Raw genomic sequence first — 22,769 nt, forward strand, 5'->3', positions numbered from 1 at the left:
AAACAGAAATTTGAACAAGAGTCACTACCGGATTCAAAACATTGACTCTGTTTCTCTCTAGATACACCTGCTGAGTTTCTCTGACACTTTCCGTCTTTATTTCGGATTTCCATTGTCCACAGAATTTTGCTCATTTTGTTCATGAAACAGAATTCTGTCCTTGCCCTGCTCCTATGTACCTCTGATCGAACAACAATGCAAACAGAAGGAACAGCACCACATCCTTCAGATAGTCACTTCACAGTGTTCTGTCTGGAGTTAGACACAGTTCTTAAGGCTAAAGGGATCAAAGGCTGTGGAGAGAACATGGGAACCAAGTTCAATGATCAGCTGTGATCATTCTGAAAGGTGGAGCAAGCTCAACAGGCAGGATTCCTGCTTGTATTTCCTATGTTTCTGCATTTATAAGTTCTGGAGAAGTGTCATACTGGACTTGAAACGTTAATCTGTTTCTCCCTCCACAGATGCTGCCAGACCTGCTGAGTTTCTCCAGCAATCTCTGTGTTGGTTAAATGATCCTTCTCCGTGTCAATACAATGCCAGCTCCACTGTCAGTGTTATCATCTTCGTGCCACTCTGTGAGTTGTTTGAAAGATTCACACCAGCACTCCCTTTCAGGGAGAAGGGTACAGAGCACTTTAGATTTTCTAGAAAACCAGATGGGGGCTGGACCACAGAAGTTGCTGGATGAGAGTAGTACACCTTTTATAGAAAACTTACCAGTTTCATCATAGCAAGCCCCTCCAAACTCAGCGTAATGATGACCCAATGAACCACCTTTACGACACTGGTCAAGGGACAGATATTGACTGAGGAAACCTTCTCTGCTCTCTGAAATAATCGACTGGGAGTCTTCCCCTGAGTGGGCAGGGTGGCAGGGACATCTGGCATCTCTTCCAAATGGCAGCATCAGTGACAGTGCAGCACTCCCTCTGCACTGCACCGGGCTGCCCGTTCCTTGTCAGCCCAAAGTCTCTGGAATGGTTCTCGACCTGCAACTCTCTGAACTGGAGGCAACAGCGAACTGGACCAGATCGGTTCCAAAGGCTGTCGACAACTTAATAAAGTCGGAGGGGAGAACGTTCAAGCAGTTGGGGGAGGGGATCGCTGGCAAGAAAGCATGAGGGCAGAAAGACAACCATCTGAGACAAGGTCAAGTGCACAAGCAGTAGTACCGAGCAATATTGTGGGAATGGTGTTTCAGCCATCAACACTCTCAGGAGCAACGCCAATGAAACAATATTTGTTTGAAGTTTGAGGTAGCATGAGCAAAGGAGCAGGAAGCAAAATTGCTTTAACAATATTTTGGAAAAGCTGCATTGAGAGCAGAACCCTGAGAGGAGCAGCTATTGGGCTCCAGTTGTGTCAACATTTCAGAGTTTTAATTTACTCTTCCTTTCTCACGGTGTTTGTACTTTAATCACAATTGCAGGATCAACTAAATTTACTTTTATTGTCCTTAGCTAAATGTTCATTTGTCTCCCGTTATTGGATGCTTGAAAAGGGCCAAAGTCAGCCACCAAACGGAGCTAAGACCCTTCAGGACCTGACTTGTAACTCCAGCTAAACTATTGGACAAAGTGGTTAGTAATGCACAAATTGGGGACAATTGCAACCAAACCATTTTAATGTCTGCACATGAAATTATTCTGGCCAGTATCTTACCAAGGCATCAAACTTCGATGAAACATGAAACAGGTAGTACCAAAGTTGAAGTTCAGAACAATGTCAATAATTAGCACGAAGCACCCACTGCTGTGTAAAAACTGTGATTTCTAACCAACCCATAAAATATCAAGAGAAGCTACAAATCAATGTGTATGTTTACGTGCCCAAACAGACAGACTCAAAATGCAAATTGTTTTATCCATTCAATCTTTCCTGATGTTTACTTTTTTTTAAGAAAATTGCCTTAGGTTTAACAGAATAATTTTATTTTCCGAAATGCTAACATTGACAAAATCAATCAAGAACTTCTAAAAAAAATACCTTGAGAAAGCAGCCACGTTGTCCCTTAATGTCTGTTGTTCATCTGCTCCTGAACGGTAATAATCATATACAGCTTTCGGAAGAATCTCCTTTGCATGTTGCTCGAAATCATTAATGCACACTGGTTTGCTTAGCATTCTTCTCAATTGGGTTTGTGGTACAGGCAAATACAGTCTGCCTGGACACGACAATACACTGTACTCTGTCCTCCTACATAGTTAACGTTTAACTCTCAGGTTGACAGCGGAGTACATCATTGCTTATTGACATGCCAACGCAAAAGAGAAGCAAGCATACGTTCAGCTACAGTTGCAGAAAACTTATGTAGATACATTCTGAGTAGGTAGCCCATTCAAGAGCCCCAAGCACTGGCCTCTGTTAGGTTTAAGACACTGTTGATTGCAAAGACAAGAGGAAATTGATTGTACAGGTCTGTGATCAACATCCTGGGGTTACCATTGACCAGAAACCGAACTGGACTAACCACTACCTGTGGCTACAAGAACAAGTTAGAGGGACCACGACCGTTTACACTACATATTAATGCCGTGGAGCAAGGAAGCCAATGTGCTGTAGCCAATTTTGCATACAAAATAGGTGGAAAGGCAAGTTGTGAGAGAGACACAAACAGTTTCGACAGAGATTGGTTAAGTAAGGGGGATAAGGTTGGCAAAGGACGTATAATGTGAGAAAATGTGGAGTTGTTCATTTTGGAAGGGAGAATAAAGGGACATAAATGTAGCGCCCAGAAAATGTTGATTAAAATAGAGTGACCAAAGAAAATCTTCCCATCTTCTCATAAGTCAGAAGTCACACAACACCAGGTTATAATCCAACAGGTTTATTCAAAAACACATGTTTTCAGAGGAACACCGATGAACGAGCAGCACTCCAAAAGCATCTGATTTCAAATAAACCTGTTGAACTATGACCTGGTGTTGTGTGACTTCTGACCTTGCCCACCCCAGTCCAACACCAGCTCCACCACATCACGTCTTCTCATATTCACGTGAAAGTCACTCATGGTGATCGGTTTAGTTTTGAATCTGCAATAGGAATAGATGGAGGTATCATTTGAAAAGTGTCCTGTGTAGGAGAGACAACACACTAACGTAAGCCCACATCCACCAGCCAGAATACCAACTTGACTCAAAGTGAAACAGGTTTCAATTTTGAACAAAATAAATCTTCTCCAAATCTATTGAGATGGGCATCACTCCGTTGTGTCTATAACAGATAAAACAAGATATAAGAAAGTAAAAGGTATTGGGAGGTATTCAATTCCAGTTCTCTTCAGATAATTACAGGATTTCCTTCACTAAATGTATTCCAAGGTTCTAGACGGGAAATAAGTTGAACAGGCATTTAATTTTTTTATGGACTCAACAGATTCAATGGCGTTTCTTGTGAAGAAAAATGTAAACAATGATAAAGAATGCACTTTCCTTGACAACTTACCTCATCTCTCACAAAGCTTACCGCAAGGAAGCTCAAACAAAAATTGCTGGAAAAGCTCAGCAAGCCGGGCTGTGGAGAGAAATGAGAGTTAATATTTTGGGTCAAGTTACCCTTCCTCAGAAACATAAAGGACTTTTTTTCATTAATTCACATTCTAGGTCACCATTTATTGCCCATCCCTAATTGCCCAGAGGGAAGTTAAAGGTCAACCACATTGTGGTGGGTCTGGAGTCACATGTAGGCCAGACTGGGTAAGGATGATAGTTTCCTTCTCTCAAGGACATAAGCGGTCCAGGTGGGTTTTTTAAACAATTGACAACGGTTTCGTGATGATCATTGAACTCTTCATTCCAGACTTGTATTGACAACAAATTCTATCACCTGCTATGGCAGAATAAAATCCGAGGTCCCAAGAACATTACCTGTGTGTCTGGAGTACCTTTCTCTGGATATCCCAGAGCACTTTATAAACAATAAAAAAGATTGTGAAATGCAATTGATGCTGTGATGAAGGGAATGTGGCAGACAATTCACCCACAACAAATTCCTATAATGACCAGCTAATCCGTTACTGCAAAGTGATTGAGGGATAAACATCGACCTGGGCAATAGAAAAGACTCCCGTAAACTTATTCAAATACTGCCAGGGGGACTTTTGCAGCCACGAAGAGAACTTTAGTTAAAGAATTCACCTCAAAGACAAAGGTTTCTGGGGAGCAGAAATTGCCATCAGAATGCTGCTGTCTCACAGCGCCAGGGACCCAGGTTTGATTCCAACCTTGGGCAACTGTCTGTGTGGAGTTTGCACATTCTCCCCGTGTCTGTGTGGGTTTCCTCCAGGTGCTCCGGTTTCTTCCCACAGTCCAAAGATGTGCAGGTTAGGTGAATTGGCCACGCTAAACTGGCCAGCATCCTTTCCAAGAAACCAACTGCTATACAGTCAGTTGAAAGTCTGGTGTGAGTGTTAGCAGAGGGGCAGGTAACTGGTAGAGTGGGTAGGTGGGGAAGTGAGTGCAGTCTTGCAGAGTGACTGGGATATCAGTTCTGGAGTTATTCAAGAGTTGGACGAGGTGCTTTTAGTCTAGAATTCATCATAGAATCCCTACAACATGGAAGCTAGGCCATTCAGCCCATTGAGTCCACACCAACCCTCCAAGGAGCATCCCGTCTGGACACACCCCATTCCTGTAACCCTGCTTTCCCCATAACTAATCTACCTAGCCTGTACAACCCTGGACACTATGGAGCAATTTAGCATGGCCAAATCATCTAACCTGCACATTGGGGCGGCACGGTGGCTCAGTGGTTAGCACTGCTGCCCAGGTTCGATTCTAGCCTCGGGCAACTGTCTGCGTGGAGTTTACACATTCTCCCCGTGTCTGTGTGGGTTTCCTCTGGGTGCTCTGATTTTCTCCCAAATTCCAAAGATGTGCAGGTCAGGTGAATTGGCCATGCTAAATTGTCCATAGTTGTTCGGTGCATTAGTCAGAGGGAAAATGGGTCTGGGTGGGTTACTCTTCAGAGGGTCGGTGTGAACTCGAAGGGCCGATTTCCACACTGCAGGTAATCTAATCTAATCTAATCTTTGGACTGTGGGAGGAAACCGGAGGAAACCCACGCAGACATGGGGAGAATGTGCAAACTCCACACAGACAGTTGCCTGAGGATGGAATTGAACCCAGATCTCTGACACTGTGAGGCAGCAGCGCTAACCACCGAGCCACTGTACTGCCCAACTCCTGGATCGGCATTCAAGTTAAGTGCATCAGAACTGTCCAGGTAGGTGCATGTTGGAACAGCTTGGGCCAGTGCACTGAAGGGTTCATGTGGTGCAGTGGTAGTGTTGCTATCTCTGATCCAAGAGGCATGGGTTCAAATCCCATCTGCTCCAGGACGAAAAAATATCTGGCCAAGTGCACTGCTACTTCTGGAGCACGGATTTTCAGTATTAATTATCCATTTCTAGTTTCGAGGGGGCAGGTGATGCTCAGAAACGCCTGCATTTGCAACTTCCCCTCCGAACCAGGCACCATCCTGATTTGGAACAATATCACTGCTGATTTTCACCATTGCTGGATGGAGATTCTGGACTCCCACCCCAGAGCCCTGTCAATGTACTATCCCTATTACACTGCAGCGCTTCTAGAGGTTGGCTCTCCACCATCTTGTCCAAGTCAACCAGAGATATTTATGGCCAATACGAGACACCCCAAGCAGGTGCTCTCCTCCCAGCTCCAAAATGGCAGGTGAGCTCCAGTTGGGACAGAGGACGCGCTTCAGGCATACCCACAAGTCCTCACCGGGTAAGTGCGGCATTCCCACAGACACCCGGGAATCACTGGCCCGACACCATCCAAAATGGAGGAGCAGCATCCAGGAAGGTGTCGTGCACCTCGAGACTTGACATGGAGAAAAAAAGAGGAAATAGGGAAGGGAGCTGCCACACCAATGCCTCACCCACCCCTTCCCATGACCACCGTCTGTCCCAAGTGTAACACGACCTGTAGTAGCTGCATTGGTCTATACAGCCTCCGATGGACTCACCCCGAAAGTGGCACAGAGTTATCTCCGTCTGTGATGATGACAGACAATTCAAAGGTTTTAAGCAGCACTTTTTGAGGGGTAAGGAGGCGGAGAAGTCTAGAGGAGGATATCGCAGGGCCTAAGGCCTCAACACAATTCTGGGCATGACCACCAAGAGGGAACAAGTTAACAACGGGGATGTCAAAGAGACCAGGATGTGCAGATGTGTGAGGCTGGAAGGGAGTACAGAGATCAGGAGGGCTGAGGCTCTGGAAAGCAGACGAAACATTTTGGCAGAAAGGTTGTCACACTGAGAGCGAGACAATGCCAATCTGCAAATACAGGAGTGAGGGGGCGGGGAGGGGAGTGGAGGGTGCAGTGTGGTGCGAGTTAAGAGGCAGGTGGGTTCACTCAGGTTACAAACTGGAACACCAGCCAAGGTGCACAGGGATGCTCATGTCTGGGGAGCAAAATCACGGACGAGGGCTTCCACAGTCGATGAGCCGAGATAGGGTGAAGCCGGCTGACTTGGACAACCCGCTTCATCCTCATGCATTGTACACACAAATCAAGCTGGACAGAAAAGGTACAAAAGGCATGCATTTATTGCATCTTCTGTTAACAAACTGACACATCTATAAAGACTCGCGTTGTAAAAATTGCGTGGTCGCTCCCCTCGCCAAAACTGAACACAACTCGTCATGCCACATCCCTTCTGCCTTCTCGCGAGTGTAGCTATTGACTGAACCTAAAACTCAAGTGAAAGATGTCTGTGCAATTTAACATCGTGGTGCACACCATGTCCGTCTCACCTGACTTTGCAACCTTCTGAAGCAGCGAGCTGCTCTGAGCTTCAAGTAAATCTTTCGATTAACACTGCACAGTGCAAAGAAAGGGAATTTTACAGAACAAACCACCGGTTTCATAGACAAGTGTTGCAGCCGAGAATCTCAAACTAAAAACTTAACGTGTGCCCACTGTGACACACGGGTGTAGACAGACATAAGGGCGGCAAAGTGGTGAGCACTGCTGCCTCTCAGCGCCAGGGACCCGGGGTCGACTCCCACCTCGGGCGATTGTGAGGAGCTTCCACATTCTCCCCAGTGTCTGCGTGGGATTAGTCCGGTTTCCTCCCACAGCCCAAAGCTGTGCAGGTTAGGGTGGATCGAGCGTGCTAAATTGCCGATATTATTCAGGGGATGTGTGGGTTAGGTGCACTAGCCAGGGGAATGTAGATGGAAAGGATAGGGGAATGGGTCCGGGTGGGATATTCTTCGGAGGATCGGTGTGGACTTGATGGACCAAATACTTCCACACCGTAGGGATTCACTGAAGTTCTCGCATGCCTCACACTAAATTGTAAACAAGACCGGCCAAACTACGGGCAAAGCAATAAATACAAAATTAGGCAGGTACTTCTGCACTCAACTTACAAACAAAGTAGAGAGATCCACCTTCAACATCATTCACATAAAATACAAAAGGTAAATTTTAAAATACAATTTTCCATACCCCTGCAGTAATACAAATCCAAAAAAAAATATTCTTTACAAAAATAGTGAAAAATTCTGCACTGCAGGTCCGAATTTTTCATCAGGGGATACTGAACGGTTATGTACAAATGGCAGAACCTCTGTTAAATCTAACAGAAATGCATGTATCATTGTGGCCATGCAGTTGTCAATATATTGCTCAGAGTATCAAAATAAAAGTCAACTGTTCCAAAACAGTAGTTACAATATATAATCCCCCAAAACACTGTACAGTTATAAATCTGTCCCCCTACCCAACCGACAATCTTTTAAACTTTTCCCAAATTGTACTGGAAAACTTAATATTGCAGTGTATTGCTGTATTTTAAAAGGCATCTCGATTAACGTTGCTGAAATCAAAAGCCCGGTGTCCATTTCTGTGGAGAGTCAGATCCCTCGAATATAAAAGGAAGCCATTTGTTTCTAACCCAGGTTGGAGCTGGGGTGTGAGGGCCCTGTGTTAGTCAAATCCAGCCATCCCATAACATTATACCAGCAGACAAAACATGTGCAGGTTTACAAAGGATGGTAGGTTAAGGGGGTTTTGAGTCATTGGCATAATTCCAGGAAGAGGCTTTTCCCCAAGAACGCACAAGATTCGGACAGTAATCCAGGCGTTTTGATCAGCAGCCATGTTATGGTAAGGAGAGCACAACAGTGTTCCGAGCCAATTTCTCTCCTGCTATTCGAAGGCAAGGCATTAACCCTTATGTTAAAAGACAGAAGTCACATGACACGAGGTTGTAGTCCAACAGCAGTCGGTGCGACGTTGAAAGAGCTCAGCAGGTCAGACAGCATCACAGGAGCAGGAAAATCAAACGGGTCCTGACAAAAGGGTTTCGGTCTGAAACACTGACTCCCCGCATGACCTGCGGTGCTTTTCCAGCTTCACATGACTGACTCGGATCTCCAGCATCTGCAGTCCTCACTGTGTCTTCTAGTCCAATGTGTTTATTCGAAATCACAAGCTTTCGGAACGTTCAGCGGGATGAGGGTGCAGCGCTCTGAAAACTTGTGATTTCAACTAAACCTGTTGGACTGTAACCTGGTGGCACCTGACTTCTGACTGTGTAAACCCCACTCCAACACCGGCACCGACTAATCACGGTCACAGACTAACAGGGAACAAGTGATTAGGTGCATGTGTTTGGTGGGGGGGGGGGGGGGGGGAGGGGGGTGGGGAGGGGGGGGGTGGGGAGGGGGGTGGGGAGGGGGGGGGTGGGGAGGGGGGTGGGGAGGGGGGGGTGGGGAGGGGGGTGGGGAGGGGGGTGGGGAGGGTGGGGAGGGTGGGGAGGGGGGTGGGGAGGGGGGTGGGGAGGGTGGGGAGGGGGGTGGGGAGGGGGGTGGGGAGGGTGGGGAGGGGGGTGGGGAGGGGGGTGGGGAGGGTGGGGAGGGGGGGTGGGGAGGGGGGGGAGGGTGGTGGGGGGGGGGTGGGGAGGGTGGGGAGGGGGGGTGGGGAGGGTGGTGAGGGGGGGGTGGGGAGGGGGGTGGGAGGGGTGGGGAGGGGTGGGGAGGGGGGTGGGGAGGGTGGTGGGTGGTGGTGGTGGTGGTGGGAGGGGTGGGGGGTGGGGAGGGGGGTGGGGGGGGGGGTGGGGAGGGTGGTGGGTGGTGGTGGTGGGTGGTGGGAGGGGTGGGGGGTGGGGAGGGGGGTGGGGGGGGGGTGGGGAGGGTGGTGGGTGGTGGTGGTGGGGGGGGTGGGGAGGGTGGTGGGTGGTGGTGGGAGGGGTGGGGAGGGTGGTGGGGGGGGGGGGTGGGGAGGGGTGGGGAGGGGGGTGGCAGGTCACTCAGTACAACTCCATCCAAGTGTTCACTTGGCACGGTAGGCAGCGATTTTGACCTTTCCACTCTCGCGTAAATATCAAAACCAGCACCAAGACACACAGACAGACAACAACTCCTGCCCTCCTTCAGTGCGGGCACACTCACTCCCCCTCATGGCACCTTTGAGGCCATCTTGAAAAACGTCTGCCAACCGCATCGACAGTAAACCCCACTGTTTGAATCCGATGCAGCAAGTGCGCTCCTGAATGGAGTATATACCTGGAAATGGCAAGTTAAAACATGCCAACCTTTACCTGAAAGTAGAACTCCTATTCAAAACATGAGGGGGGGGGGAGAGAGAGAGAGAGAGAGAGAGAGAGAGAGAGAGAGAGAGAGAGAGAGAGACACAGAGAGAGAGAGAGAGAGAGAGACACAGAGAGAGAGAGAGAGAGAGAGAGAGAGAGAGAGAGAGAGAGAGAGAGAGAGACACAGAGAGAGAGAGAGAGAGAGAGAGAGAGAGAGAGAGAGACACACACACAGAGAGAGAGAGAGCACGAGAGAGAGAGAGAGAGAGAAAGGGAGAAAGAGAGAGAAAGGGAGAGAGAAAGCGCAAGAGGGCAGGAGTGAGAAAGTGAGCAGGAGAGAGAGGAAGGGAGTGGAAGGAAGTGAGGGGGGGAAAAGAAAGAGAGTGCGTGTGCAACCAGGGCACTACCCCTTTTGGCCAAGGTTCCAGTATGAAGTTAGCAGGCAGCACTATTTGCTTTAGAGATAACCTCTGCTCACAGAAACTGATTTAGCAACTGAGTGGAGCACCGCTGCCCTTTTTTTCAGACAAAGTACAAAATGTGAAAACACTCAGTAACCTATAAAAAGCACTGTCTTTTTTTTTTGGAAAAAAAAAGGTTACAGGCAGAGCCTGCACATTATATTCAGTTAACAATAGATCAAGATTGTCATAGCCGATAAATCTGTCACAAAGAGGAAAGAAAAGTGAATCCAAACAAACCAAATTTCAAAATCCAAGACAAAACAAAATAGGGACAGAAAGTCCACAGAAGCACAATTCTTTGGTCGGAGTCCGAGCTAGTGGCATATGTGCCTGTAAAAGGAGACCTTAGGAATCTTCCGGGATGATTCGTTTGCGGAGCCCCCCATCTGTGTCATTGTCAGACGGCGGCTGATCTTCCTCAAAAGCCGACTCGTCTCCTGAGGGCTTGGCGTCTAGAGGGTTGTCTTCATCCTCAGGTCCTGAGCCGTGCGGTTCCCACTCGGAGGGATCCAGTTCCCTCTTCTCCAGCTCCTCGGAGTCCTCATCTTCCGCTTCCACCAACTCTGCTGATTCAGAAAGGTCAGTCAAACACACAATAGTCACTGGACTGCCATCCACCCCCACCCCCCCCCCACCCCCAATCTCCTCCTCGCCCTTCAGCCCCCTCCTCAGTAGGTCACTAACTCCCCATTGTCGTCAGAAGTCACACGATATCAGGTTATAGTCCGACAGATTCACTTAAAATCACAAGCTTTTGAAGCACTGCCCCTTCATCAGGTGAAGTGGAGGGAGGGCACAGGCACAGAATATAGTGGCGGAGAGATGATGGCAAGGTAGAACAAAGAAAATTACAGCACGGAAACAGGCCAAATGGCCCTCCAAGCCTGTACTGATCCAGATGCTCTGTGGGCAGCACGGTGGCTCAGTGGTTAGCACTGCTGCCTCACAGCAGCAGAGACCCGGGTTCAATTCCTGCCTCAGGCAACTGACTGTGTGGAGTTTGCACAATTCCCCCGTTTCTGTGCGGGTTTCCTCCGGGTGCTCCGGTTTCCTCCCAAAGTCCAAAGATGTGCAGGTTAGGTGAATTGGCCATGCTAAACTGCCTGTAGTGTTGGGTGAAGGGGTAAATGTGGGGGAGTGGGTCTGGGTGGGTTGCGCTTCGGCGGGTCAGTGTGGACTTGTTGGGCCGAAGGGCCTGTTTCCACACTGTAAGTAATCTAATCTAATCTAATCTCTATTTAAACCTGACATCGAGTTTCTAAGGATCTGTATCCCTTTGCTCCGTGCCCATTCATGTATCTATCGAGATACATCTTAAATGATGCTCTCGTGTCTATCCCTACCACCTCCACTGGCGTGTTCCAGGCACCCACCACCCTCTGTGTAAAGAACTTTCCATGCATATCTCCCTTAAACATTGCCCCTCTCATTTTGAACTCGTGACCCCTAGCAATCGAGTCCTCTACTCTGGGAAAATGTTTCTTGCTATCCACCCTGTCGACACCTCTCATTATTTTGTAGGCCTCAATCAGGTCCCCCCCCACCCCACACAACCTTTGTCTTTCCAATTAAAATAATCCTAATCTACTCATCTTCTCTTCATAGTGAGCGCCCTCCATACCAGACAACACCCTGGTGAACCTCCCTCTGAACCCCCTCCAAAGCATCCACGATTCCAGGTATTAAAGTAATGTCAACAGATACATACAAAAACCGAGAGTAGACTGCCAGCAGGCTGAATCACAAGACTTCGTAGGTAATCAAGAGTGCTAACAGATTACTGGGCGACCGCTGTATCTGCAGGTCTGGTTACTGTGGTTTCAGATACCCGCTGTTTACCGCAGCCCAACCATAGTACATTTGTAAATCCCAGAACCAGGGACCGGGGGCTGCTGGGCAGGTACGTTTCCCATTTAAATGAATAGGTTCACGGCTATAGGCTTCCGTGGTACACCTTGGAACCTACCCCCCCCCCCCTCCTCCCCCCATGGGGATGGGGGAAACTACTGTAATAGAAACGGTGTGAGTACATTATTAACGGCTGAATAACCAGTATAAGAATAACCAATGAGCTGATTAATTACGGGCAGAGAAACAATGACAAATCATTGAAAATAAGATGGGGCTAGAGACTAACTAACTGGCTGGGTTAACTGATTGGTATCAGAGTCGCAGGATAAGGGTCTAACCAAAGTAGCAAATAATCCAAAACTGTGCAAATTAATTCAGGCAGAGAGTTAATCACAAGTGATCAAGATAATGGGGTCATTTGATTACCTGTTAGACCCCCACCATGCAACAGATACCCAACATGTTATCCCAGCCAACCGGTTGTCTCGAGCCCCATCTTATTTTCGATAGCTGCTAATTATCTCGCTGCCTTAATTAATCGGTTCATAGCTCATCCCTTCACCAGTGTCGACATTTCACTCTCACAACTTGTACTTAGCTGTTGATACTCTTAACCACCGAGAGTACATTGCCAGCAGGCTGAATCACAAGACTTCGTAGGTAACCAAGAGTGCGAACAGATTACTGGGCGACCGCTGTATCAGCAGGTCCAGTTACTGTGGTTTCAGATACCCGTGGTTTACCGCCATTGCCTCTCCACCTATATACGCTGTGCCTGTGCACCTCCCTCCACTTCACTTGAAGAGGCAATGCTCCGAAAGCTTGTGACTTTAAATAAACCTGTTGGACTGTAACCTGGTGTCGTGAGACTTTTGATTTTGTCCGCCCCAGTCCAACACCGGCACCTCCACTGCAAAGCAGTGACCAATCTCCAAATCACTGTTTGCTCCTTGAACTGTTGTTCACAGGGTATACAGCGAGAGAAAGCTCTTTACTGGAAGCAACAGTCTTTGTCTGCCGGTGGACAAAGGATTCAACTCATGCGGGCACAGACATGCACTGTATTACTCCAGAGTGCAGGACACTACCACTTCTGGACAGCAACATTAGCAACATCCTGTTCCAGCTTCTGGTAACAGCAAGGACAGTTATCAACGGCAGACAGATGTTTGTTGATTCGAAGAACACATGTCTGGACATAGACAACACAGATCAAAATCATATAATCACGCTCTTCACAAGGAAAAAGTCCATTGGTCATTCCCATCCTCCCATCACTGGGGCAGCTGGATGGATATCAAAACTAGCCCCGACAATTCAAAGAGAACAAGCCAGTAAAATCAGAAAGATGTTGTGAAACTTGAAAGGGTTCAGAAAAGATTTCCAAGGATGTTGCCAGGGTTGGAGGGCTTGAGCTATTATAGGGAGAGGCTGAACAGGCTGGGGCTGTTTTCCCTGGAGCGTTGGAAGCTGAGGGGCTTGGATAGGGTAAATAGGCAAAGTCTGGGGTGGGGGGGTTCCAGAACTAGAGGGCATAGGTTTAGGGTGAGAAGGGAAAGATATAAAAGAGACCGAAGGGGCAACTTTATCTCACAGAGGGTGGTACGTGTATGGAATGAGCTGCCAGAGGAAGTGGTGGTGGAAGTTGGTTGCAATTACAGTATTTAAAAGGGATCTGGATGGGTAGACGAATAGGAAGGGTTTGGAGGGATATGGGCCAAATGCTGGAAAATGTGACTAGAATTTAGGATATCTGGTCGGCATGGACGAGTTGGACCGAAGGGACGTGTTTCCGTGCTGTACATCTCTATGACTCTGGATGTAGGTTTGCTTGCTGAGCTGGAAGGTTCATTTTCAGACATTTCGTCACCATATTAGGCAATATCATCAGTGAGCCTCCGGGTGAAGTACTGGTGGCATGGTCCACTTTCTATTTATGTGCTTAGGTTTCCTTGGGTTGGTGATGTCATTTCTTGTGGTGATGTCATTTCCTGGGGTAATGCCATTTCCTGTTCTTTTTCTCGGGGGCGGTAAATGGGATTCAAGTTTGTTGATAGAGTTCCGTTGGAATGTCATGCTTCTCGGAATTCTCACATGTGTCTCTGTTTGGCTTGTCCTTGTCCGAATAGAAAGCAGGGCATACCACCATCCGGAAACTCATTGATGATGTCACCTAGTATGGTGATGAAACGTCTGGAAATGAACCTTCCAGCTCAACCAGCAATCCTACATCCAGGACCTCAGCCTGAGCTAAAACTCTTCTCAAAATGCGCTAATCTCTATGACTCTAACTGCATCATTACAACAACACTGCCTCTGACCCACACAACAATCCAAGCAGATGTACCTTAAACAATTATCATCTGGACTTTCTGGTGTCCATGAATCAGTACACTTGGAGTGTTTTCATTAGAGGAAGTCATGATATTTTCTGTAAGGTATCACCACCTCAGATATTCCTGCCATGAGGGACGGAGAGAGAGATACAATGAGGGCAAAAGGGAAAGTGGGTCTGGGGTTGAATATTTTTGGCGGTACAAACTGGAAGGGCCTCTTTTGCATTGCAGTTTTCAATGATGCTGTGAACTGACTAGGTCATCTTCCGAGCGCATTGTGGCAGGTTCTGCTGGAGAAGTTCTGGGCCCTTATACTCATGTATGCTTCTGACTGGCACAGCCTCAATGACACAAAGGGCCTGCCTCTGTGCTGTAGGCCTCTAGGACTCTATACCCACCCCTCTCCCCAAAACACAAACAACACCATGACCGCTTAGGGCAGAGAGAGATCGGTTCTTCATCAGCGATCAAGGGTTACGGGGGGGTAAGGCAGGAGAATGAGCAACATATCGGCCACGATTGAATGGAAGGAGGACTCAATGGGCCAAATGGCCTAATTCTGCTCCTTTACCTTATGGCCCTATGCTCTCAAGGAGGAGGATAATACCCATGGCACAATTAAAATCTAACAAACTGCTTCTTAAATAAAGCATTTAGAATTTTTTTAAGAACAATCCTTTCGTTTTAAAAAAAGATTTTACTGATTTTTCTCTGAAAAAATGATAGCAGAACAAGGTACAATCACAGGCAATAAACAACTGACCTGACTGACCACCCTCCCCATGGTACAGACTTTCCCACAAAATACAAAGAGAAAGAAAAGAAAATTACAAACAACCCTAATAAATATAAACATATGGTTATGAAGTTGTAGATGTGTACCGTACCTTTAAGAGAGAGTGAAAGCTGGCGAGGATTTAACAAGCATAGAATGAACAATTGTAAAATGCAACATTTGGCTGTGAAACAATTAGCTGAGCTGTTGCTATGTTACATAACAAATTCGAATTTGGCCAGTTATTTTAATTATGCCCCAAGATACCAAAACCCAATCGAATTTGAATTTTGCTGTTTTGACGACATCAAACCATTGAGACAATCCAATGTTTTGGGGGTATCAAAATCAGCCATTTTGAACAGTTAGCCAGAGTTGCAAAGAGCAACAACAAACCTAGACGGCCTGCGGAATCACTCTCTGAAAGGTACCTGTTCATGTGAAATCTGTGCAGCTAAAAGACCGAAGAGAAGACCCAGAAAAATCCACAGAGGAAGATTCAGAGGAGAATCGACACAGCTGACTGGTTTTGAAATTTGAATGTTTTGTAAATTCTAATCAGGAGGTTTTATCATATCAGTGTATTGCTGTAGCGTAGGGGATAGATAAGTCGCTCAGACAAAGGAGGTTTACACCTGCTGGTTAATGTTCTCTTTTTTTTTCTTGGAGTTAAAGAATAAATTGTTAATTTTTCTCTAATTAGTGGGATTTGGTAGTTCTTGGTCACTGATATTTTTACAGATTACGAGGCGAGGTGAGCTGTGCCAGGTTTAGGTTAGCAGAAGAGTTTAACTCTGTGCTGTGATACTAGTTTAAATTAACAGAAGGGTTTACCACGCACTGTAACACAGGTTTAAACTAGCAGAAGGTTTACCCCGTGTCGTTAACACCAGTTTAAATCAGCAGAAAGGTTTACCCTGTGCCGTGACACTAGTTTAAATCAGCAGAAGGGTTTACCCCGCGTTGTAACACATTTACAAAGCACAGAACTATAATAAATTCAACCAACCAGAGGTAAGATAACTGCATTCGCAAAAGAAAAAAAAAAGAGATAGGGCAAGAGAAATAAACAATTGTAACAGCAGAAGACATCTCACTCTGGAACAGTTAAAAAGATAACACCCTTAGCATTTGAAAGAAAAGGGTTCCAGATTTTTGCAAATTTGTTAGGGATGCCAAGTTAGGATAATCTAATCTTCTCTAATTTAAGAAAGTATAATACAGCTCTAACCCAGAGTGTATTTGTAGGCAGAGTTAGATATTTCCAATTTAACAATATCAATCTTCTGGCCAATAGGGTAGTGAATGCTATCCTGTCTTTTTTCGAGGAAGCAAGATTAGGTAAAGAGGGTGACACCCCAAACAAAGCGGTAATAGCATTAGGAGTAAGATTTTCATCAGATACCTTAGATACGGGGTCAAAGATATCAGTCCAATATCTACTCATGCAGGAAGTGTGTCGGATAGAACGGGTTTAGATTGGTTTCACAGGTCAACGCAATATCGCGGGCCGAAGGACCTATACTGCGTTGTGATGTTCTATGTCCTATCGACTTAAAGAAGGACAAAGCCAGAACATGTGCATCTAATTTACTGGAGTTTGTTCACACCGATTATAGGACAGAGATATCTCCTGAAATATTTCTGCAAGTCGAGATTTGGTGTAGTGGGTGTGGTGGAGAATCTTGCATTGAGTAAAACCATGTTGTGCACAGACAGAAGATCTGTGCACTCTTTGTAAAATCTCATCCCATACATCACTCGGAATTAACTCTTCCAAATGTGCCTCCCAGATGGTGTTAATAGAGTCAAGAGAATCTGAACATACTTTATGGATTAGCGACTTTTGAGAAGATTTGTAGCTCACGCTCATGATAAATATGTCAGCTCGTTGAGCTGGAAGGTGTGTTTTCAGACGTTTCGTCACCATACTCGGTCACATCATCAGTGAGAGTCTCCGGTGATGATGTGACCTAAATGGTGACGAAACGTCTGAAAACAAACTTCAAGCTAACTTACATACATACTTTACGGATGTTTGAATAAATAGCTGAAATAGCCCCCTTTAATGAAGAAAGCAGTTCCATAAAGACGTCAAAATCAGAATCATTAGGAAAGGCAGTGAAAACCTGAAATGAACTACAGACAAAACAGCAAACTTGGAGGTTTCTAAAGAACTGGCATTTAAGAAGTGAAAACGTTTTACCGAACTATAGAGTCATAGAGATGTACAGCATGGAAATAGACCCTTCGGTCCAACCCGTCCATGCCGACCAGATATCCCAACCCAATCTAGTCCCACCTGCCAGCACCTGGCCCATATTCCCTCCAAACCCTTCCTATTCATATACCCATCCAAATGCCTCTTAAATGTTGCAATTGTACCAGCCTCCACCACATCCTCTGGCAGCTCATTCCATACCCGTACCACCCTCTGCGTGAAAAAGTTGCCCCTTAGGTCTCTTTTATATCTTTCCCCTCCCACCCTAAACCTATGCCCTCTAGTACTGGACATCCCCACCCCACGGAAAAGACTTTGCCTATTTACCCTATCCATGCCCCTCATAATTTTGTAAACCTTTATAAGGTCAAAGATGCAAAAACATTATCAACAGGTAAATCTTTCACAGTTTTTATTCCTAACTTAGCCCAACCAGAAAAGGCACTAACCACTAAAGATGGAGAAAAATATGATTTACCACCAACAGCGCCTTTGTCGAAAATGACAGAAAGCCAAAGTGATGTCTAAACCGAAACCAAATTTTCAGACAAAACAATTAAATTATTCGTGTAAACAGAGGTTGAAGGAAGGAGAGGTGAATGCAGTAAATCCTTCAGTGTTACCAGACGCGTGCAATTTACCTCAATAGTCAACCAATGTGGGACAGTTTCAAGACTTACATTGCGAGACAAAATACACAGTTACAGATCTTTGTCTTTCCTTAAATACAATCCTTAAGGTTTTCCAACTGCAGGCTAAAACTGTATCCTGTGTTTCCGAGTGAGATATGAACCACAGGAGAAACAAACAGATTTTTTGGAATGCACAAAAACAAAACTTATCCTAATCCAGCATTTCCACAAGGCAAAATGTAACAACAAACAAACACAATGTCGAGTGTGGGGGTGCTAATCACCTCAGGGGATCTCCCACCCACAGCTTCTAACCTCAGAGTTCAGGAACCCCGCACTGCCCGGTTCTACCTCCTTCCCAAGATCCACAAGCCTGACCACCCTGACCGACCTATCGTCTCAGCCTGCTCTTGCCCCACCGAGTTCAACTCCATACCTCGGCACTGTCCTATCCCCCGGCCCAGGAACTCCCCACATACGTTCGGGACACCTCCCATGCCCTCCACCTCCTCCAAGACTTCCGTTTCCCCAGCCCCCAACGCCTCATCTTCACCATGGATATCCAACCCCTCTACACCTCCATCCACCATGACCAGGGCCTCCAAGCCCTCCGTTTCTTCCTCTCCCGATGTCTGCAACAGTTCCCTTCCACTGACGCTCTCATTTGTTTGGCTGAACTGGTCCTCACCCTTAACAATTTCTCCTTCGAGTCCTCCCACTTCTTCCAGACCAAACAGATAGCCAAAGGGACCTGTATGGGACCCAGCTATGCCTGTCTCTTTGTTGGCTACATGGAGCAGTCCATGTTCCGTAGTTACACTGGCACCACTCCCCACCTCTTCCTCCGCTACATTGATGACTGCATTGGCACCACCTCATGCTCCCGCGAGGAGGTTGAGCAGTTCATCAACCTCACCAACACATTCCACCCCGACCTTAAATTCATCTGGACCATCTCTGACTCCTCCCCCCCCACCCCCCTTCCTGGATCTCTCCAGCTACAGTGACTAACCACGGACATTTTCTACAAACCCACCGACTCCCACAGCGACCTAGATGACACTTCCCCCCCCACCCCGCTTTCACCGCATCTGTTCCTTGGATGACCAATTCCACCTTAGAAAATCCCAGATGGCCTCCTTCTTTAGAGACCACAATTTCCCCTCCCACATGGTTGATGATGCCCTCCAGCGCATCTCATCTATTTCCCACCACTCCGCCCTCTAACCCCACCCCTCCAACCACAACAAGGACAGAACCCCACTGGTCCTCACCTTCCACCCCACCAACCTCCGGATACATTGCATCATCCTCCGCCATTTCTGCCACCTCCAAACGGACCGCACCACCAGGAATATATTTCCCTCCCCACCCCTTTCCACCTTCCGCAAATCCGTTCCCTCTGTGACTACCTGGTCAGGTCCACGCCCCCCCCCTACAACCCACCCTCCCGTCCTGGCACTTTCCCCTGCCACCGCAGGAACTGTAAAACCTGTGCCCACACCTACCCCCCTCACCTCATCCAAGGCCCTAAAGGAGCCCTCCACCTCCATCAAAGTTTTACCTCCACTAATATCATTTATTGTATCCGTTGCTCCCGATGTGGTCTCCTCTACACTGGGGAGACTGGACGCCTCCGAGCAGAGCACTTTAGGGAACATCTCCAGGACACCCGCACCAATCAACCAAACCGCCCTGTGGCCCAACATTTCAACTCCCCCTCCCACTCTGCCGAGGACATCAAGGTCCTGGGCCTCCTTCACCGCCGCTCCCTCACCACCCGACGCCTGGAGGAAGAACGCCTCATCTTCCACCTCAGTACCCTCCAGCCCCATGGCATCATCAATGTGGATTTCACTAGTTTCCTCATTCCCCCCCCCCCCCACCTTAATCCCTGCTCCAACCTTCCAGCTCAGCACCGCCCTCAAGACCTGTCCCATCTGCCCATCTTCCTTCCCACCTATCCACTCCACCCTATCACCTTTACCCCCACCTCCATCCACCCACTGCACTCTCAGCTACCTTCACCACAGCCCCACCCCCTCACATTTATCTCTCCACCCCCGGAGCTCCCAGCCTCATTCCTGTTGAAGGGGCTTTTGCCCGAAACGTCGACTCTCCTGCTCCTCGGATGTTGCCTGACCTGCTTTGCTTTTCCAGCACTACACTCTCTACTCTAATCTCCAGCATCTGCAGTCCTCACTTTCTCCTACACTAAACCAACGAATCTGTCTGGCACGGTTACAACTTCACCGTAGAAGAGAAAACTGATGAGTAAATGATTTAGTATAGTCACATGTACCTAAGTACAGTGAAAAGTTTTGTTTAGCATGCAGTACAGTCAGATTATACCATACAAAGATCACAGGTTGATGGAACAAAGTGAGGAATACAGTGACACGGCTACAGAGAAGGTACACAGAGAGCGAGATCAACATTAGATTTGAAAGTTGAGAGGTCTAAGTTAATTTGCAAATCTCTTACCTGTTACCTCATATTTTTGTTGCCTTTTGGGTGGACATATACAGTCAGCAATTAGGACTAGAAACTGGAATAATACAAAAACAGATTGATGCTGAGCAGGAAATTTAAAGAAGTGTGCATTGTATCCACTTGGACAGTCTTTTTTACAGCACTAACTCTAAGAAAGCACATCAAAACAAATCTTTAACCAAGAATAAATGCAAAGCATATCCTGAAAAAGCAGACTGAAAAATATCAAGATGTGACATCAAAAAACAAACTGCACATCGAAGAGGGGGAAACCAAGTAAAATTGTTTCATTTACAACCCAAACAGAATTCAAAATGTTTAAGCCGTCCAAAAGATTCCATTCTTCCAGTAGTTTGTTAGCACAGTACCGTCTGAAGGAAATCATCACATGGGCAATCTCATCAATTTATAAAGACCTTTAGTGAGATGGGGAAACTGGGATGGTACAGTGGTTAGCACTGCTGCCTCACAGCGTCAGAGACCCGGGTTCGATCCCAGCCTCGGGTGTCTGTCTGTGTGGAGTTTTGCACATTCTCCCCGTGTCTCCGTGGGTTTCCTCCGGGGGCTCCGGTTTCCTCCCACAATCACAAAGATGTGCAGGTTAGATTAGATTGGATTACTTACAGTGTGGAAACAGGCCCTTCGGCCCAACAAGTCCACACCGCCCCGCCAAAGCGCAACCCACCCATACCCCTACATCTACCCCTTACCTAACACTACGGACAATTTAGCACGGCCAATTCACCTGACCTGCACATCATTGGACTGTGGGAGGAAACCGGAGCACCCGGAGGAAACCCACGCAGACACGAGGAGAACGTGCAAACTCCACACAGAGAGTCGCCTGAGGCGGGAACTGAACCCGGGTCTCTGGCGCTGTGAGGCAGCAGTGCTAACCACTGTGCCACCGTGCCGCCCACTAGGCGGCATGTGTAGGTTAGGGTGGATTGGCCATGCTAAATTGCCCCTAGTATCCAGTGAGGTGGGCTAGCCATGGGAAATGCAGGGTTACATTGCTTAGATAAGGTGGTGGGTCTGGACGGGATGCTCTTCGGAGGGTCGGTGCGGATTCAATGGGCTGAACGGCCTCCTTCCACACCGTACGGATTCTATGAAAATGATTTTCAGCCCAGTGTTGCCAATTTCACCACGTAACACCTGCTATTGAGATTACCGCTGTGTCCCTAAACCACCTTCTCCCCTCCCCTCTCCCTACAATCAGACTGCTCTCCCCCTGTAAAACCCTTCAGTGTGACAGGGCTCAAGCTTACACCATGAGTGCAGGCTGGGACAGGACTCAGCATTCAGCAGTGTGGCAGCGAGGAAAACAAAATGGCATTCAAAAAGAAACTCAACCGGGTAATTCAACAAAAGTCACATGACAAAGAGAGAGAGCACGAGCAAAAACAGGGGAGAGTGTGCCCGTGCACAAGAATGAGAAACAGAGCGAGAGAGAGAGACACAGAACTCTAGACAGAGCGAGCGCACAAGAGAGTGAGAGCGCACAAGACAGACAGTGTGCAAGAGAGTGCACAAGAGAGAGAGAACTCGAGAGAGAGAGAGAGAGAGAACGCAAGAGAGTACGAGAGAGAGAGAGAAAGAGAGAGATAGAGAAAGACAGAGCATAAGTGAGAGACACATACAGAGCACAAGAGAGACAGAATGCGAGAGAGAGAGAGAGAGAGAGAGAGACAGACAGAGAGAGGCACAGTGCAACAGAGACAGACAGACCAAGTGAGACAGAGCAAGCGCACAAGAGAGAGACAGTGCGCAAGGGAGAGAAAACGCGAGACAGCGTGAGGGAGAGAGAGTGTGAGAGAGAGAGAGAGAGAGAGAGAGAGAGACAGAGAGAGAGAGACAGAGAGAAGGACAGAGTGTAAGTGAGAGAAAGAGCCACAGTGCCACAGAGAGAGAAAGACAGACTGAGTGAATGAGTGAGACACAGAGAGAGAGAGAGAGAGAAAAAGAGAGAGATAGAGACATTTTCAGGGTAGGAATTCCCTAGTGGTCAGAGTTATATTATGTGTGAATAACTACAGTTCTTTTGCAAGTTTCGAATCACAGCCTCAGAAAAAGCCAGTTAGACCTGAGATGAGGAAAACCACTTCAATCAAACAGGGTTGGGGATCCCTGGAATTTTCTCGAGGGAACACTGAGGATGCTCAGATGTTGAGTAAATTCGCGAGGGGAAGGCAATGGCCTTGTGGGATTATCACTGGGCTGTTCATCCAGAGAGCCAGGGAATGTCTCTGGGGACCTGGGCTCAAATTCAATCAACAAGAAATCTGGAAAGAAGATTCTAAATGATGACTATGAAATCGAGCCACAGGGAGGCGCTGTGGCAGCACCGTGCCCGCTTCACTATTCAGGATCACCACCAGAGGGCGTGAGAGCGGACCGCGTTCTCCTGAAGAGCCTTGAGCCAATTG

At 47.3% G+C, this 22,769-nt stretch overlaps 2 protein-coding genes across 5 annotated transcripts in view; both read right to left on the bottom strand.

Moving 5' to 3' along the window:
- The window catches only part of hao1 (hydroxyacid oxidase (glycolate oxidase) 1), a 52,212-nt gene extending 43,563 nt beyond the window's left edge, over positions 1-8,649 (bottom strand). For all 3 annotated transcript variants that reach the window (XR_011961928.1, XM_072581459.1, XM_072581460.1), the window contains exon 1: positions 1,990-8,649. Coding sequence is in view for 2 of the 3 variants with exons in the window: in XM_072581459.1 (XP_072437560.1) it covers positions 1,990-2,126 (137 nt within the window). In the remaining variant the exon portion in view is untranslated. The remainder of the gene's footprint in view (positions 1-1,989) is intronic.
- Positions 8,650-9,252: 603 nt separating this feature from the next.
- Positions 9,253-22,769, bottom strand: part of tmx4 (thioredoxin-related transmembrane protein 4) — a 56,262-nt gene continuing 42,745 nt past the window's right edge. The window contains exons 7-8 of one of the 2 annotated variants that reach the window (XM_072581464.1): positions 20,332-20,395; positions 9,253-10,598 (exon numbers count right to left, since the gene is read on the bottom strand). In XM_072581464.1, the coding sequence (XP_072437565.1) occupies positions 10,378-10,598; positions 20,332-20,395 (285 nt within the window). In that variant the 3' untranslated portion in view covers positions 9,253-10,377. The remainder of the gene's footprint in view (positions 10,599-20,331; positions 20,396-22,769) is intronic. The other variant, XM_072581465.1, reaches the window with a different exon arrangement.

Source organism: Chiloscyllium punctatum, chromosome 11 (assembly GCF_047496795.1).
Source record: "Chiloscyllium punctatum isolate Juve2018m chromosome 11, sChiPun1.3, whole genome shotgun sequence".
NCBI lineage: Eukaryota > Metazoa > Chordata > Chondrichthyes > Orectolobiformes > Hemiscylliidae > Chiloscyllium > Chiloscyllium punctatum.